This window comes from Acartia tonsa, chromosome 11, assembly GCF_053477335.1.
Source record: "Acartia tonsa isolate MP-2025a chromosome 11, ASM5347733v1, whole genome shotgun sequence".
NCBI lineage: Eukaryota > Metazoa > Arthropoda > Copepoda > Calanoida > Acartiidae > Acartia > Acartia tonsa.
The window spans coordinates 7,743,395-7,760,516 of NC_137270.1; the positions used below are offsets into that span (position 1 = coordinate 7,743,395).

At 33.0% G+C, this 17,122-nt stretch overlaps 1 protein-coding gene across 7 annotated transcripts; it reads left to right on the forward strand.

Annotated features, from left to right (window-relative positions):
- Window positions 1–373: 373 nt before the first annotated feature.
- On the forward strand, window positions 374–15,702 carry LOC145331588 (uncharacterized). Of its 7 annotated transcripts, none has more exons than XR_013883790.1 (11): window positions 374–519; window positions 1,647–1,719; window positions 2,197–2,294; window positions 2,670–2,768; window positions 9,551–9,626; window positions 10,435–10,514; window positions 11,485–11,553; window positions 12,810–12,924; window positions 13,868–14,040; window positions 14,398–14,534; window positions 15,252–15,702. XR_013883790.1 is itself a non-coding variant. In XM_080176333.1 (9 exons), exons 1-9 carry the CDS (start codon window positions 416–418, stop codon window positions 13,943–13,945), a joined length of 792 nt encoding a protein of 263 aa, XP_080032459.1. In that variant the 5' UTR covers window positions 410–415; the 3' UTR covers window positions 13,946–14,049. The 7 variants fall into 7 exon arrangements, 1 of the variants encoding a protein (XP_080032459.1); XR_013883791.1 differs by having other exon boundaries at window positions 14,419–14,534; XR_013883793.1 differs by lacking the exon at window positions 14,398–14,534 and having other exon boundaries at window positions 15,223–15,702.
- The last annotated feature ends 1,420 nt before the right edge of the window (window positions 15,703–17,122 follow it).

The following is a 17,122-nucleotide window of genomic DNA, read 5'->3' on the forward strand; positions in this document are numbered from 1 at the left end:
TTATAAGTGAGTTAGGTGAGATGTAATTTAAAGTGGTAGTTGCACGAAATGCATTTAAAATTGAATTTAGTGAACTGCAATTTTTTCCTGTTCAAAATGGTTTAAACAAAATTTATACTGAGCACACATTGGAAAGAATTTCAATTTTCTACCACGTAGTTTTAAAAATATCAAGACATGAAACTCGTGTTTTTGTTATATATGCAATTTATAAATGTGGTTTATTTTCACATAAACAGCATTATGACTAATTTAGTGAGGTCTAATGATTCGTATTTATTGTAATGCAATATTATATAGGTATGTTTGATGGTATACTTGTAACTTATATGCTTGAAATCATTTTCCGTAATGCACTTCCTGCAACTATCCCTTCAAATTGGATCCAAAGATTAATGAATTTTTCAGACTAAGGATGAAAATGGACAAAGATGGCACCCTCAGTATGCAGAGTTCTGTCAACAGTCAGCCTGCAAGCATGGAGCCAAGGATGTTGGAGAGAAGAGTTTCTAATAACAGGTACATAGGTTTCAGAGAATTTGAAAAGCGTACCAATAGTTACAAAAATAGATAGCCATAATTAACATCAACATCAAATTCAGTCAACATATTAAAATACAGAAATAATGACAGATTAAGAATATTTACATATAGCATAAGTTTATATAAATCATTGATACTAAATAATAAACATAAGAATATGTTGCTAGAGGCAGGATCTAACGCAAACATAGAGTGTAAGCTAAAATTATATAGTCAACAATTTTTAATTAGTAACCCTAGGAACATGCGATGAAAGGATCAAGCCCTATACAAAAAAAACTTAATAAAAAATATACAGGTTTAAGGTTAAATGTTAAAAAGTTTTAAAGATTACAACAAAGCATAAAAAAGAAGTTGACGGCGATGTAGTACGTTTAAGACCTAACAAATTTTGCTTTCTAATTAAAACAATTTTGATCACAGAATAATAAAATGACAAGAAATAAGTTAAGGTAATATTCTAACCAATAAGTTCAAATTGCATTTAAATGGCAAATATGACAAAGAAGTCTGTTGCAGTTTGTTTCAATATTTTCAATCAATGTTTTTTTCAAGTGTTTTTTAAATAAATTATAATTTGGCTTATTTTTTAGATCTTTTAAAATTTCCATAATTAATCATAGAACATTAGAGAAAATGGTATTTAATTACAGGTCCAAAGATTATAAGTAATTAAGGTTGATAGATACGTAGCCAAAATTAATCATAGAATATTTGAGAGAATAGTAGGTATCTATCAGATACACAGGTTACGTAGAAGTCGAATAGTTAGATAGGATTAAGCATAGAACATAAGAGGGAAGGTTATCTGAAGATAGAAAGATGGAACAGATATATAGATTCAATCATGAGGTGGATACTGATAGAAAGATTGATAGCTAATAAGTTGGCCTAAACATATAATAGGTAGATAGACAGAATAGAAAAATAGATTGCCAGCTAATATCAAGAACTTTAATATGATTTTCTCATTAGGCTTAATCCTGCCAGGGCTTAACATAGATTTTTAACATCTTGGTTTATTATTCATTACTAAAAGTTTAAAGAGAGGATAGGTGGAACTTTTTAAAAAATATTTTTTTTACAATGTATATTTATTTCAGAGCTGATTTATCAAATGACCAACAGATGAATTTTATATTGGCTTGGTTTAATCAATGGTCAGAATTAGAAAAGGTATACCCATCTATTTTTTATGCATGCTTATAACTATATTAGATGAGGGTACCACCAACCTCACGACAGAAATTATTCTAGAAAAAGATAGATCTCCATTCCAAGAATTTATCTTTTATTAGATATAAATATGGTGGGTCGAATTTCCCAGCCCCCTCTTCCTTCCCATCAATCTAAAAGGCATCTAGGGGCGTAACCGATTGCAGGATTTTAAAAAAAACAAATATCTGTACAAATCTTAGAAATTTTCATCTTTTACATGCACATTTTACATTTATTGTTTCTAAATTAAAGAAATTTTATACTTTTCCATCTTTTGATAGTGGTACCTTATGTACATACTCTTGTTTTTATAATTTTGTCAAGTCACAACTTTTTTTTTTAAATTAGCTAAACTTAATCTAACAAAATAATTGCCCAATTAAATGCTTTATCAGTTTAATATTATCTATATAACTAGTTATTCCTTTTATTTAGGATGATTTTGTGCCAGTTTTATGTGGATCAGTAGCGTCTAAGCACGCTCATCAGAACGGCAGTTCAGATGATGAAAATCTAACAGATGAAGAGCAGACGTAAGTGCTTTGTATAGCGTTGCCACTCTATAATTGATTTGGATTTTTGTTGGTATTATTAAGTAGCGTGTTAAGCGATCTCATTTGCCAATGGATGTTAGCCTTAAGTGGTTGAAAAGGGGAAAGACAGCCTTTAGTTTGTTAAAGTTTTATTGCATGACAGATTGCTTCTATTTTATTTTTATTTTGAAATACTTTCTAGTTTGTTCTTGTTGTTCTACTTGTAGACTGAGAGAAAATTGTCATTAATAGCATTTATATCTTGATTTATGTTTTTTCTATGAAGCAATATTGTCACTTGCTTCTTTCTTGGCATATATAACTTATTTTAAAAGCTTCAGGTATCGGGCATAATCGTCCTGGTTTTTATTATAGGAAAAAACGAAGACCTTCCCTGTTTGATTGTCAAGTGTCCCTGTACAAAACCTGGATCCATGGCTGGAGTGATGACCAGAAATCATATCTCATTTTAAGGTAAGTCATTTTTACAGCGTAGGCTGTAATGCATACGCTAGTTGACAGGTTCGATTCCATTTATAAGCTCACCTCTGTTTAGAAGCTTTGAAGTATCTCTGGAGAGGGGAGTTAAACCCTTTCTATGAACAATTTTAAAGAGATAGACCATGGCAGAATATATCCCCTGGCCTACACCCATGTGTGTGCACCCGGCCCATGTGGGATGAAATCTTAACACTTCCTGGACGCTATCGTCTTGTTTAAGCCTTGCATAATTTAAATTCATTTGCGACCTTGGGATTATCAAGGATAAGGGAAAGCTATACCTAAGCAGTTTTAATGGATTTTAATCCTGAAATGTTTGTGTACGTATATTTTGATTTTTTTCCCTCCAATGTCTATTCTACTTTTCTACTCCCTGTTGTAGAAGTAAGGCTTTTGTGGTGGAAATTTTAACTTAAGATTCATTTTCATACATTTGAATATTTATACATCAGAGTTTTTTCACACAAATATTTCATGATTCTACTTGATTAAAATCAGTTCTCCCTCCTGTAAATTATTCATTTAAGCTTATGCACATATTGTTTCCTGTCAAAAGGAGCTTTAGTTGCGAAGAAACTCTACAAGTCAATATAAAAAAAATGGTAAAATAGACCTTTAGACATATGATAAACGCAATCAGTTTAAGTCAAGGAGGGAGGGGACATTGGATAGTAAAGGGGGGGGGGGGCGTAATGACATAAGCTCTTAAACCGTGAGCAAAATGGTCTAAATATTGAGCTAGACCCTTCAAACTTGGTATATAAGCTTAGTCCTATAGGTATTACATCTAAATGGCAAAAAAATCCAAAAAATTTTATTTTTAGGTTAGGTTAGGTAAGAAAAACCCTGCGGAAATGGGGTTTTTAGGCTTTTTTTGGTCTATTTTGATGTGGAAACTTGCCTTAAATTGTTTTTTCTTAGGGTTTTAACTTAAATACACTGTATCTATTCATATGGACATTATTTAAGATGATTCAGCAAGTCGGGGACCGACCCCAGGGGGCTAGGTGGGTGGCCCGCAGGGGTTAAGTTCATTTTTCCCAATATATTTGTTGTGATACATCAAATTATAGGTTTTTTAGGTCAAGGAACTCAAATTCAGAGCTAAAATAAGCATTAGACTAATCTGAAGCTAGCCCCAGCGGGCTAGGTTGGTGGCCCGCAGGGGTTAAGTGCATTTTTTCTAATATATATCTTGTTATATATCAAACTATAGGTTTTTTAGGTCAAGAAACTCAAATTCTGAGCGAAAATTAGCATTAGACTGACTTGAAGATAACCCCCACGGGCTAGGTTGGTTTTCTGCAGGGCTTAAGAGCATTTACCTAACCTAACCTAGAAACTTACTTATATTTTCACAGGTTTCTTTCTTGAATAAACTGTGTCTATTAATGAGGACTTTATTTAAGATGATCCAGCAAGTCGGGGACCGACCCCAGCGGGCTAGGTGGGTGGCCCGCAGGGGTTAAGTGCATTTTTTCAAATATATATGTTGCGATACATCAAATTATAAGTTTTTTAGGTCAGTTAATTCAAATTCAGAGCTAGAATTAGCATAGGACTAATCTGAAACTAGCCCCAGCGGGCTAGGATGGTGGCCCACAGGGGTTAAATGCATTATTTCCAATATAGATCTTGTTATAAATCAAAATAAAGGTTTTTAAGGTCAAGAAACTCAAATTCAGAGCTAAAATTGGCATATGACTTACCTGAAGCTAACCCCTGCGGGCTAGGTAGATTTTCCACAGGGCTTATGTGCATTTTACCTAACCTAACCTAGAAACTTACTTATTCTTTTTTGTTTTTTTCCTTGAATAAACTGTGTCTATTAATGAGGACATTATTTTAGATAATCCAGCAAGTTGGGGACCGACCCCAGCGGGCTAGGTGGGTGGCCCACAGGGGTGTAGTGCATTTTTTCTAAAGTGTGTGTTGTCATACATCAAATTATAGGTTTTTTATGTCAAGAAACTCAAATTCAGAGCTATTTTAAGCATTAGACTGACCTAAGGCTAACCCCCGCCTATTAGGTGGGTGGCCTGCAGGGGTAAATTTTCCAAATTATGTGTTGTTATACACCAAACTATAGGTTTTTAAAGTCAATTTGGAGCTAAAAAAACACAATAGCAACCTGATGCTAGTTTTTTCGTGGTATGTGGTATACATTAAATTAAAAAATTGTATCCTATTAGCATATTAAATTCTTCCACAGCTAACATTGTACTATCAAAATTTAAATTCTTTCAAATATGTGCCATATAAATGTAGTTTAACCAATCAACCAGGATAAAATATGCAGTTCACTAAATTAAGTTCAAATGCATTTTGTGAAACTACCCCATTGAATTTCTGGATCTAAAAAACCTATAATTTTATGTATGACAACTAAAAATGCACTTAACCCCTGCGGGCCACGCACCTGCTGGGGTCTTAGATCTTAAATAATGTTCTAATAAATAGACACAGTTTATTCCAGAAAAAAACCATAAAAAAACAAGCAAGGTTCTAGGTTAGGTTAGGTAAAATGCACTTAAGACTTGCAGGCAACCCACCTAGCCCGCTGGGGCTAGCTTCAGATTAGTCTGATGCTTTTATTAGCTGTAAATTTGAGCTTCTTGACCTTAAAAACCTATAGTGGGATGTATGACAACACATACTTTAAAAAAAATGCATTTAACCCCTGAGGGACACCCACCTAGCCCGCTGGGGTTGGTCTTCGACTTGCTGGATCATCTGAAATAAGGTCCTCATGAATGGACAGTTTATTTGAAAAAAAATATTAAACGTAAGTTTCTAGGTTAGGTTAGATAAAATGCACTTAAGCCCTGTGGGCTACCTATCTAGCCCGCTGGGGTTAGCTTCAGATTAGTCTAATGCTTATTTCAGCTCTGAATTAGAGTTCTTTGACCTAAAAAACCTATAATTGGATTTATCACAACATATATATTGGGGAAAATGCACTTAACCCCTGCGGGCCACCCACCTAGCCCGCTGGGGTCGGTCCCCGACTTCCTGGATCATCTTAAATAAGGTCTTTATTAATAGACACAGTTTATTCATAAGGTCCTCATGAATGGACAGTTTATTCTAGAAAAAAAACCTAAAAAAAATAATAAATGTAATAAGGTCCTCATGAATGGACAGTTTATTTGAAAAAAAAATATTAAACGTAAGTTTCTAGGTTAGCCTAGGTAAAATGCACTTAAGCCCTGTGGGCAACCCAGCTAGCCCGCGGGGGTTAGCTTCAGATTATTCTAATGCTTATTTTAGCTCTGAATTTGAGTTCTTTGACCTAAAAAACATATCATTTGATGTATCACATCATATATATTGGGGAAAATGCACTTAACCCCTGCGGGCCACCCACCTAGCCCGCTGGGGTCGGTCCCCGACTTGCTGGATCATCTTAAATAAAGTCTTCATTAATAGACACAGTTTATTCAAGAAAGAAACCTGTAAAAATATAAGTAAGTTTCTAGGTTAGGTTAGGTAAATGCTCTTAAGCCCTGCAGAAAACCAACCTAGCCCGGGGGGGTTAGCTTCAAGTCAGTCTAATGCTAATTTTCGCTCAGAATTTGAGTTTCTTGACCTAAAAAACCTATAGTTTGATATATAACAAGATATATATTAGAAAAAATGCACTTAACCCCTGCGGGCCACCAACCTAGCCCGCTGGGGCTAGCTTCAGATTAGTCTAATGCTTATTTTAGCTCTGAATTTGAGTTCCTTAACCCCTGCGGGCCACCCACCTAGCCCGCTGGGGTCGGTCCCCGACTTGCTGGATCATCTTAAATAAAGTCTTCATTAATAGACACAGTTTATTCAAGAAAGAAACCTGTAAAAATATAAGTAAGTTTCTAGGTTAGGTTAGGTAAATGCTCTTAAGCCCTGCAGAAAACCAACCTAGCCCGGGGGGGTTAGCTTCAAGTCAGTCTAATGCTAATTTTCGCTCAGAATTTGAGTTTCTTGACCTAAAAAACCTATAGTTTGATATATAACAAGATATATATTAGAAAAAATGCACTTAACCCCTGCGGGCCACCAACCTAGCCCGCTGGGGCTAGCTTCAGATTAGTCTAATGCTTATTTTAGCTCTGAATTTGAGTTCCTTGACCCAAAATACCTATAATTTGATGTATCACAACAAATATATTGGGAAAAATGAACTTAACCCCTGCGGGCCACCCACCTAGCCCCCTGGGGTCGGTCCCCGACTTGCTGAATCATCTTAAATAATGTCCATATGAATAGATACAGTGTATTTAAGTTAAAACTCTAAGAAAAAACAATTTAAGGCAAGTTTCCACATCAAAATAGACCGAAAAAAGCCTAAAAACCCCATTTCCGCAGGGTTTTTCTTACCTAACCTAACCTAAAAATAAAATTTTTTGGATTTTTTTGCCATTTAGATGTAATACCTATAGGACTAAGCTTATATACCAAGTTTGAAGGGTCTAGCTCAATATTTAGACCATTTTGCTCACGGTTTAAGAGCTTATGTCATTACGCCCCCCCCCCCCCCTTATACTGGTAGGTACCTTAAAGTTATAAATGTGCTTTTTCATTTGTTGCCTCAAAAACATTGGGTACTTTTATTAAATCTTGATCAGTCGGTTTAAAAAGGCCCTTACCTACTTACTTTTAAAACTTTTTCTCGTATTCATTCGAATCCGGTGGATAGGAACCGGTTCTCATCCATACGAAAAAACTTTGTCTAGCATCGTTTTTTTAGCCCGTGCCTTCGGGGCTAAAAAACTGATTTTAATCTTAAAATTGTACATTCTATATCCGCGGAAAGCCGTTTATAATACGATGAAAGAAATAACTATTAAATGATAATTATAATCTAGAGAAGGTTAATTTTGTTTATCATCACATAAAAAAGTTGTATAAATTGAAGGACTTGCACAGAAATAGAAAAGCTGCGCATTTAAAAAAAAACATGCCTATAAAATATGTTTTTTGTGGGCTATCGTAATCTGAGAAACTTGATACTCTTATTGATTGTGAGGAAATGTATGTTTTTAATGTGGTGTACAGATAAATAAATTGTTTTAAAAATATTTATAAAAATTGTGTGTTTAGGGTGGGGTGTGCAACTGCATAGGGTTAGATATTTTTTTAAATTCAACATCTAACCTTAAGTAATAAATAAACAAAAACTGCTCTTACCAAGGGCTTAAAAGGGTACTTTGTATGATTAATAGCGTCTGTTTGTAAGACCTTAATCACAAAAATTACAAGGACACTTAAAAAAATAAAACCACTTAATTGTATGGGTTCTATCAATCCAATTACCTATCCGTTTGTTTATATTTTCTATGCATAAATACATAGGGTACAGGTATAGGACAATGGACTACAGCTTGATATTCACACAATTTTTGTACACTTATAAAACTATATTCTGTATTTGGAAATATCAGGGGGTGGGGGGGTGAGAGTTTTTGTAGATTACACTGATTTATGTCCTCTCCATTCCTGACAATTGCGTAATTTAGGTAATCTTAATCCGATTATAGCTGAAATACGGAAAATTATACAAGGAACTCGATTTTACGCAATTGAAAAATTTAGGTTTTAAGAAAAATATTAAAATTTTATTGAAATTGCTCAGTTTTGTGTATTATGGTACTGGTTAATATAGGTGTGTGTATGTGCTTGCGAGTCTGTATGTGGGTTATGTAATTGTAAATATAGGCATATAGTATAGTTCCTTTGTAAAACAAGGCAATTTGGTTAAATTAAATATTGCTTGTTCACAGATGGACAATAATAACAATCTAGCATAGTTTAAATAAAGTAGTAAGTTTTTTTTTGTCTGTAGCTTTAGCTCTCAATAACAATTGAACCAATTTTAGGTAAGCCTCACATAGTTGATGTTGATGATTTTATGCAATTTTTTCTTTAGATTAAGTCTTTGGGTGTTTTTAGGCTATTATTCTTTCCTTCCCTACCCGTTTGAATTAAAGAGCCCCTACTTGCTAGGGGCGCAGTCGCCAGTACTTTTACATAGCTCTACTATCATCATCATTAGGATAGTGAAGTAGAAATGTTACTGTTTTAGATAGCATCATAACCTTGGTAACTTACTTATGACAGGCTACTCCAGTATAAGTTCTTAGTTAAGATTGCCTTGCAAATAAAGATTTTCAGACAACCAACCCTTTTATAGCTCGACCTTTGTCTGTAAGATCTAACTGTGCTAATATCTGAAGCAGATGGGCTAAGAATTATGTCACATGTTCAAGATAATATATCTATACCTAATATCTTTAGTTGTTATCACTTTCCTAGAAACCAATATGAGAATAATATTTTGAACTTGTTTGTTGTGCTGACCAAATACAGTGTTCTCATGTAGAAGGATAATATAATAATATAACCAAAGGAAGGGTAAAAATTGCAGTTCGAATCGTATCATACTCATTGAATCGTTCAGATCAAGCATGACAGGAGTCCTTTGACGAATTATTGAAAATTGGAAGTTTCTCCCCTAGCATTTAAGGGCCCTGTATTCAAAGGGGTAAGCAATAAAGGGACATATAAAATAAACTAAAACCATCCCTTAAATATAAAATAAAATAGCCTTAAACCGTTCCATTACCTATGTTTAGCTTCTTTTTTAAGAAGAACTCAATCAATCCAGTAGGTAGTTATTAAAATGTTATGCAAATATCCTCAACTTTATATAATGGAATCGTAGACTAATGTTTTATTTAAAAGAAAAGAATATCTATATTTTTATATTTCAGGCTGAAAGAAATAGACAGTAATTTTGGGAAGAAATACGAAAGTTACTTAATCTATGGCAAAGACAGCCCTGTAAAGGTGAGATTGTCCTATGCTTGGATTTTATTCAGAGTAATGGCCCATGGGTACTTCCACACAAAGTGCCTGTTGAGCACTGAAAGTGATATCCCCCCCCCCCTCTTAATGTAGAATAAATAAACTAAGAACTAACCCCATACCTACCCTTTCTTATTTTAAATTTTGTTTCAGTGCTCAACAAGGTACTCTGTATGAAAGCGCCTTAAAAGTATATGACATGCAAAGAAACTAATATTTTTAAAATAAAAATTATTACTTTTAAACAGAATGCATTTTATTGGTTCCAGGACAAACGCAGGAGTCCCAAACGTCGGAGTGGACAAACGCAGGAGTGTTAAAATATTAATTTAAGTTAGTATTTCTACATAGGTTAGGTTAAGATATGTATATACAAATAAGCCCCCCGCAGGGGTTAGGCATTTAAAAACCTAAAATATGGTTTAAAATAGGTTAGGTTAAGTGTCCACTCCTGCGTTTGTCCACTCCGACGTTTGTGACTCCTGCGTTTGTTATAGGACCATTTTATTCTGCATTTTTTTTTGTTAAAATAACATCTAGATTCGAGACAGAAATGAATTATTTTCGTAAAGCAGATATTCAGTACATTGGCGGTTTCCCTAAAAGGGCCTAAACAAGCACAGAATCCCTACACTTACTTTGAATTAATTGAAAAACAAAGTGGATACAGCGTAGTCTTGCAGGGAATACTGAAAGAACACGACCTAATTTCTATTTATTTCCAAAATATGCTCGCTAGAATTTTTAAGGGAAAGCGTAACTGTCCTTCTAATTATTATTTATTTGTCAGGATTATTTTGAACCAGGAATTCCCCCCGAACTTGACAGAACCAGTGAAAAGGGTTCCAATCCTGCCTCTTTAAATACAAGGTATAGTAAAGTTTCTCCAAAATAATTGCCGAATCCGTTTCATTTCCTGTTGTTTAAAACTGGTTCTGAGCTCAACTGAAAATTCATTAATTTAACTATAGTAGGTAGGTATTCTTTACAGTTGTGTTCACAAAAACAAAATAAAGATTTTAATAAAGTTTTTTTTATTTGTTGGCTCAACAACTTTGGGGACTTTTTAATGAGTTTTGATTGTTTGATTCATTAGGGTGAGTGTCCAAGAGTTTCAGCCACTAATTGTGATAAACAGAAGAGGGAATTTTGTGTATTATCATTAGGAATGTACATAAATTTATTGGCCATTGTCTTATCTCTTTTGATAACTGGGATCATCCCAGTTTGTTGGACCTGGACAATCACTGGAAAACTGTTTATAATCTGATGCGATGAAAAAATACCATCCTACTTTGCAAAATAAATTCAAAGAAAAAATATAATGCATAAAATATATGGAAGCCAATCATCTAAAAAATTTGCATCGCATACAAAGTTAAGGATAGATATTAGTCATTTTAATCAGTTGATCATGCATATTTTTGTGATGCAATTAAACTATATTTTGGAGATTTTTGTCTAGTCAAAAGCTAGGCGGGGGGAGATTGAAGAGTGCTGACATTTCAAAATATGATTACGAGATGGTTGCATTAACAAAACCCCCTCCTTAATTTTTCTAATAAAATTTTCTAGATATCCATCCATATCCTTTTCAGCTAAGCTTAAATAATTTGATGCATTTTTCGCAAGTTTTTCAATCAATTTACATAAACAGATGGAAATTAGTTTACTTTTCCAAGTTAGGAATTGAGGTAAACGAATTTATTAGTTATAAATAAGCACTTGCTAACCAATAATATGGCAGGTTTGTTCCTACAATGATTTCCTAATGGCTGATTAATAAAGTATGTATTCATATTAAATATTCATTTTCTAATTCCTTATATTTTATTTCTAGTGTCGACGAGGATGGCAGATCTGAAATTATTTTCAAAGTTGCAGACAACACAAATCTCCAAGATGACAAGTACGTATATTACATATAAGTGTCGAGAGTCGCATTGCGTCATACCAGAGACATCAAAATTATTTTATGATTGAACTATGTCAGGCATAAAAAGGAAGTCTAAATTGAGTAGTGTCAAAAGACCTAATAAATTCATTGTTTCGCTTAAAACAAATGTATTCCCTATAGTTTTTCTATGCTTCTAAGGTATTATCCCAATCGTAATTCTAAGTTTTAGATGGATAGGACTATTCTGGCATACCTAGATTTTAAGAAGCAGTAATAAACATTTGCAGTGAGGTAGTGAACATTTTGATGCAAATAATTTTAGTACACAAAGTTTTATATTAATCTACTTCTCATTCGCTATCGTAGTTTTATGGAACCTTTATCATAGCTTTATAGGTTGGTTTAAACTTTTCAACCAATCATTGTATTCTACAGAAGTATTAATGTTGGAAATATACAACAATTTATTGTCCATTGTCTTATCCATTAAGCAGGGGTGTATGTATATTCTGCACAAGATTCATTTTTTTCTCGACTAAAAAATATTCCCCCCCCCCCCCCCTAGTTTGTTTTCCAAGGAGGGAGAAAAAATGAAAAAATAAATGCATTCAGTTAGTTTAAGTTTTCTTTGTTAGCTTAAATACATTACGACTTTGGCTCTATTATTTCTTCATTTTTTAATTTTCCCCCCACCTTAGCAGGCGATCCCATGCAGAATATACACCCCTACCAATAAGATCCCTGAAAACACTAACTTCAGAGATGGCATAAAAAAAAACCACGTGGTTTTAATCAAGTGGTTTAAACCAAAAAAAACAAGCTTAAAAAAACAAGGTGGGATGGTTTAAATGTTTTTTTTAAAATATTTATACAAAGGCCTATCTTTCCAGTTATATCTTTTCATAACGTAAATAATACAGTAAATAACTGTCAGTCAGGGTTGTCAAATCTGGCGGGCGCTTTTGGGTGGGCGGTTTTGGGCTGCCCTTTTTCGGGTCCTTTTGGGCAGATTTGGGCGTTGCGGGGGTGAGAAAAAGGGGGAGGGGGTGAAAAAAGAGGGGGGGGCAGGCCTATAATTTGGATATTAATAAAAAAACCAACAAAAAAAACCTGGTTTTATCAAAAAAAAACAAAAAACCTGGTTTTTACCAACAAAAAAAAACAAAAAAACCTGGTTTAAACCAAAAAACAAACTGTTTTTTTTTTTTTTTAAAACCTGGTTTTTTTCCATCTCTGACTAACTTACAATAAAGATATTTTTTTTTCAGTGAACCTAAGCTGGAAATTGTAGAGTTGAAGAAGTTTGATAAACTTGACCTACAAGATGATGAAAAAATCAATGGCGAAGAGAATCACATTGAACAAGGGGAAGATGCGGCTGAGGTGAGTATAGTAGGGACAAACTATTAAGTGGCGGCGCTTCCAAATCTGGAAAGTGTTTAAAAAGATTGCCTTAAAAAAAAGCAAATTATTATACTTATTAAGAAATTTTGACCTGAAAAACCAAAATCCAAATCATCTTTCTGATTGACTGATAGACATACATAGTGGTTTGATATCATAAATACCTAGAATTTTTGTTTATTGTGATTAATTTTTCTGATACCTGTACTTATGCTTTTTTTTGATAACGTAGGTATAGTTTTTCATGACTTATAATATACCTAGGTTTTTTTCCTAAATTTCATTTTTAAAAGCGAAGCTTTTCTATAATTAGGGTCGGTCCGTCCGTACGTCCGTAACGGATAGCTTTTTTCGTTAATTTAGGCATGTTAGAATTGTCCTATCGATTTCAAACTTTGCATGGTGATTCCTTTAGTAGTTAGGTACGATTTAGAAAGCGTAGCAACTCTATAATCATTACCAAAATCTCCGTACGTCCATTTTAAACATTTTTTTAAAAATTTTTTAACAAATTTTTATTTGATCTAATCATCCGGTTGATCTGATTTTTGGTTTACTGATTCCTGGGACAACAAAGTATAATGTTATAGGCGAAGCAACTCTATAATCAAGTCCTAAAAATGTAAGTATGTCCATAAACATTATCCTTTATCAAGCAGCTTTTCAAGAAATTTACTTACAATTTTGCTTTGACCTTAATACATTTATATTCTGATTATTCAGTTCTGACACTATACAAGTGTTAATGTCCGTTTGTCCTAACGTTTCAGTGCTTCGCTTTTATGAATGTTGTCATCCTTGTTGTAATGTAGATTAGGTCTGTTTTTTAGTAGTATTCTTAACTTTTTATTACCTTTTGCTAATTATGAATATAATTGTTCTTGTTTTTACCTTATTCAAATTTTGTTTATTACTTTTCTAGTCCTGTTCTGTGGAGGATGAATCAAGTCTCAGAGAAACTGACTGTCTATCACCTATAGATGAAGGATCCGAAGAATAAATACCTACTAGTTGAAATATTGTTATTTATTGTTTGTTATTGCTTTCAATAATTTTACCGCTGTTTATAATAAACCAGTTATGCTAAAGTAGAAGGTAAAGAAAGCTACAAGGCATCTATCTATTTTGTTTGAAACTTTGACCAGTCAAAATAACTTTTTCTGTATGCTATTTTACGTTGAGTTAGGTTAATACAGTTATTTTAAGATTGAGAACTTGAATGTTTGAAAGTTAATAAAAAAATATCCTTTTAAAGAAACCTTTTATCATTGTTAAGCAGTTAGGAATCTTGTATTTTGTGTTTTTGCATTGTTAAAAAAATATCTACCTAACATTTTACATCTGCGCTTTGGTTTTTCCAATAAAGGACTGAAAAAAATAAGGGTTAAAAATCATCAAATTAAAAAATAACATGAAGCAAATTAACTAGAATTGTTTATTATATTTCTTTAGTCCTACTAAAAAATCGAATAGGCATAATAGAAATTAAAATTTTGCATTTTAAAGCTTTTATAACAAAAAAATTGAATGTAATATTCTACCATCGCTTTTTTACTGTTTGTTGCCATTTTAAAACTTGCATTTACTAGGTTAGAAAAAATCCGTCAAAATCTAATTTTGATTATTTTTTTAGTTTCGTTAAACATCAGGTATTTACCACTGCATTTATTTTATTTAAATTGCCTTTTAGTTTTAGTTCATAATTTATTTACATCGAATTTTTAAACGAATTGTATATATTAACGTTTTTTTTTGTCTGAAAGAAAACTACCTATTTTTTTAATATCATTTCCATTGATCAAAAAAATATTGTTTTTATTTTTGATTATTGAAAATTTTTAACAATAAATATTTTCTTCAAAAGATCCTCCCCGACTATTGGACATATATTAGATGTTAAACAAAATTATAAAACAGTCTTTAACTTTTAAAAATGCCAATTATTGTTGATTTTATCAATTGAATCTGTTGTAGTTTATTGTTTAAAACTAGAATTTTAAAAAAAAAATAAAACCCTTCAAACAAGAGTCTCTAATAAAATTCTCAACTTAATCATTCCATAGAAATCTCCGAAATCTTAATAGTCATGAAAGGTTGAAAAATAAGTCGCATTTTAATAAGCAGGTTTAATCCTAAGAAAGTAGATATCTTTGCTTTTTGTGACAATAACCTTAATAAGTTACAAATTTTTAAAAATAAAATACTCTACGATATTAAACTCAAATTTTCGTCATAATTTTGTATCCAAATCTCTGTTAATTATTTATATTTTCATAGATGATTATTTTTCTAATAATATTAACAAGTTTTAAACACTACCATGTTAAATGTTTGTCGTTGTTTAATTTTTTTAATATTGACATTTTGTATGCCATTGTATTTGTAATTATATATTTATTACACAATTTTACATCAGCTATTTTATCGTTTTAAGGGATATTTTCATGAAGGGGAGTTGACGAAATACTTTACTTAATATAAAAAGGGGATTACTTTAATATAATTAGGTATGATCTTTAACTGTTGCTTTTCTATTAAAGTCTAAGAAAATGAAACATGACATAAGGACAAATATTTTATCCTCAACATAGAAAATCTTTTAAATATACCTTGCATGAAACTTTCCCTTTTACTAGTTAGAATCTATATTTACATAATAATGTAGCCACCACTAAAAAATGTGATATTTTTATATCCTTCCCAATTTTCTGTGAAAATGGAACATTTTACACATTTTAATAAAATAATTGCATAAAATTAATAATCAGCATTAGGTACTATCCTATCCTTATAATAAAGTAACAGGATGTCTGTCTGTTTATTTTTGTTACCCTAGATGCCTCTAGGGGCGTAGCCGCTAGTTATAGGTATAAAGTATTCATTTTTTTGTCGCAAGCTTAAGATTTCAACAACTACTCAACTAATTGAGCTCTCCATTTAAGGAAAACTTTATAGGACCTGGGATGGATTAAGGCTATTTCTTAATTTTGGTCTAGGTCTTGGTACCTATAGTTTTCATTTCCACATCTCCCCCTTAGAATACAGAGCTCCTACATGCCAGGTGCCAAGCCACGAGTTAGTTTGAAAGAGATTGAGCTAGTAGAATTGTTATGGTTCTCCTGATCAAGAAGCTTACAAATTATATAATTTATGCTGGTATCTTAGTTATGTCACATCAAATATCCAGGTATGAAAAAGTGGCTTAAGGCTTATTCACCTGACTCTCATGCACCCTGATGACTTTATGCCCGATGAACAGTAACACCCCCGTGGACAAGGGGGTTAGGGGGGGGGGAGTTTTTACACATTTGCGTAAACCTGTACAGAGACTACATAGTCCTGCAGCTCCGGAACCTGGAGGCCTATCCAAAAAATATTAAAATTTCGTGAAACTCATTATATAAGAATGATTTTATCCCTAATAACCTATCCTCTCAGTCCAAAGATAAAGCCTATACACCAGGTTTACGCAAATGTGTCTAAACTTCCCCCTCCCCCTTGATTACAAAATGTCGGGCCTGACATTTGCCACCTACTGCAGTAAACTAACCTTTTTCTAGAAATTATAATGTACTGTGCAGTGCAAATAAGTTGCGCCAGTTATTAAGAAGTCTAAGACAAACCCGCCTACTTCAAAGTCTGTCATAATGATTGGCCTTTTAGACTAGATAGTGTTATTTTAATTCATTAGTTGGATCAAGCAGAGTGTTCCAATATTTCCCCAAGTAAAGCATAGTATGCCAATGTTTTATTAAGTAAAGCAGAGTATGCCAATATTCTCCCTAGTCAAGCAGAGTGTGCCAACACCCTGTTTTGGCATACTCTGCTTTACTAGGGGGAATATTGGCATACTCTGCTTTACTAGGGGGAATATTGGCATACTCTGCTTTACTTGATAAAACATTGGCATACTATGCTTTACTTGATATAACATTGGCATACTATGCTTTACTTGGAGAAATATTGGCTTACTCTGCTTTACTTGTCAAAATATTGGCACACTCTGCTTGACTTGATCCTCCCCAAAATAGTTATAAACCTTCCTATGACCTATAAGAAGCTTCAAGGTAAAGAAGACCCACATGGAATCAGCAGATAATAAGATCCTTTGGTACAGACAGACACACAGATCCTAGAGGCCTCTAGGGGCACTTGAGGAGAAGAGAGTTGAATTTAA

Bases quoted from the DNA above. Each gene is read 5' to 3' on its own strand.
- LOC145331588 (XM_080176333.1), top strand. From the start codon at position 416: ATGAAAATGGACAAAGATGGCACCCTCAGTATGCAGAGTTCTGTCAAC. The intron at 1,720-2,196 runs GTATACCCATCT...CCTTTTATTTAG, and splicing joins AATGGTCAGAATTAGAAAAG to GATGATTTTGTGCCAGTTTT. The intron at 12,925-13,867 runs GTGAGTATAGTA...TTACTTTTCTAG, and splicing joins AAGGGGAAGATGCGGCTGAG to TCCTGTTCTGTGGAGGATGA.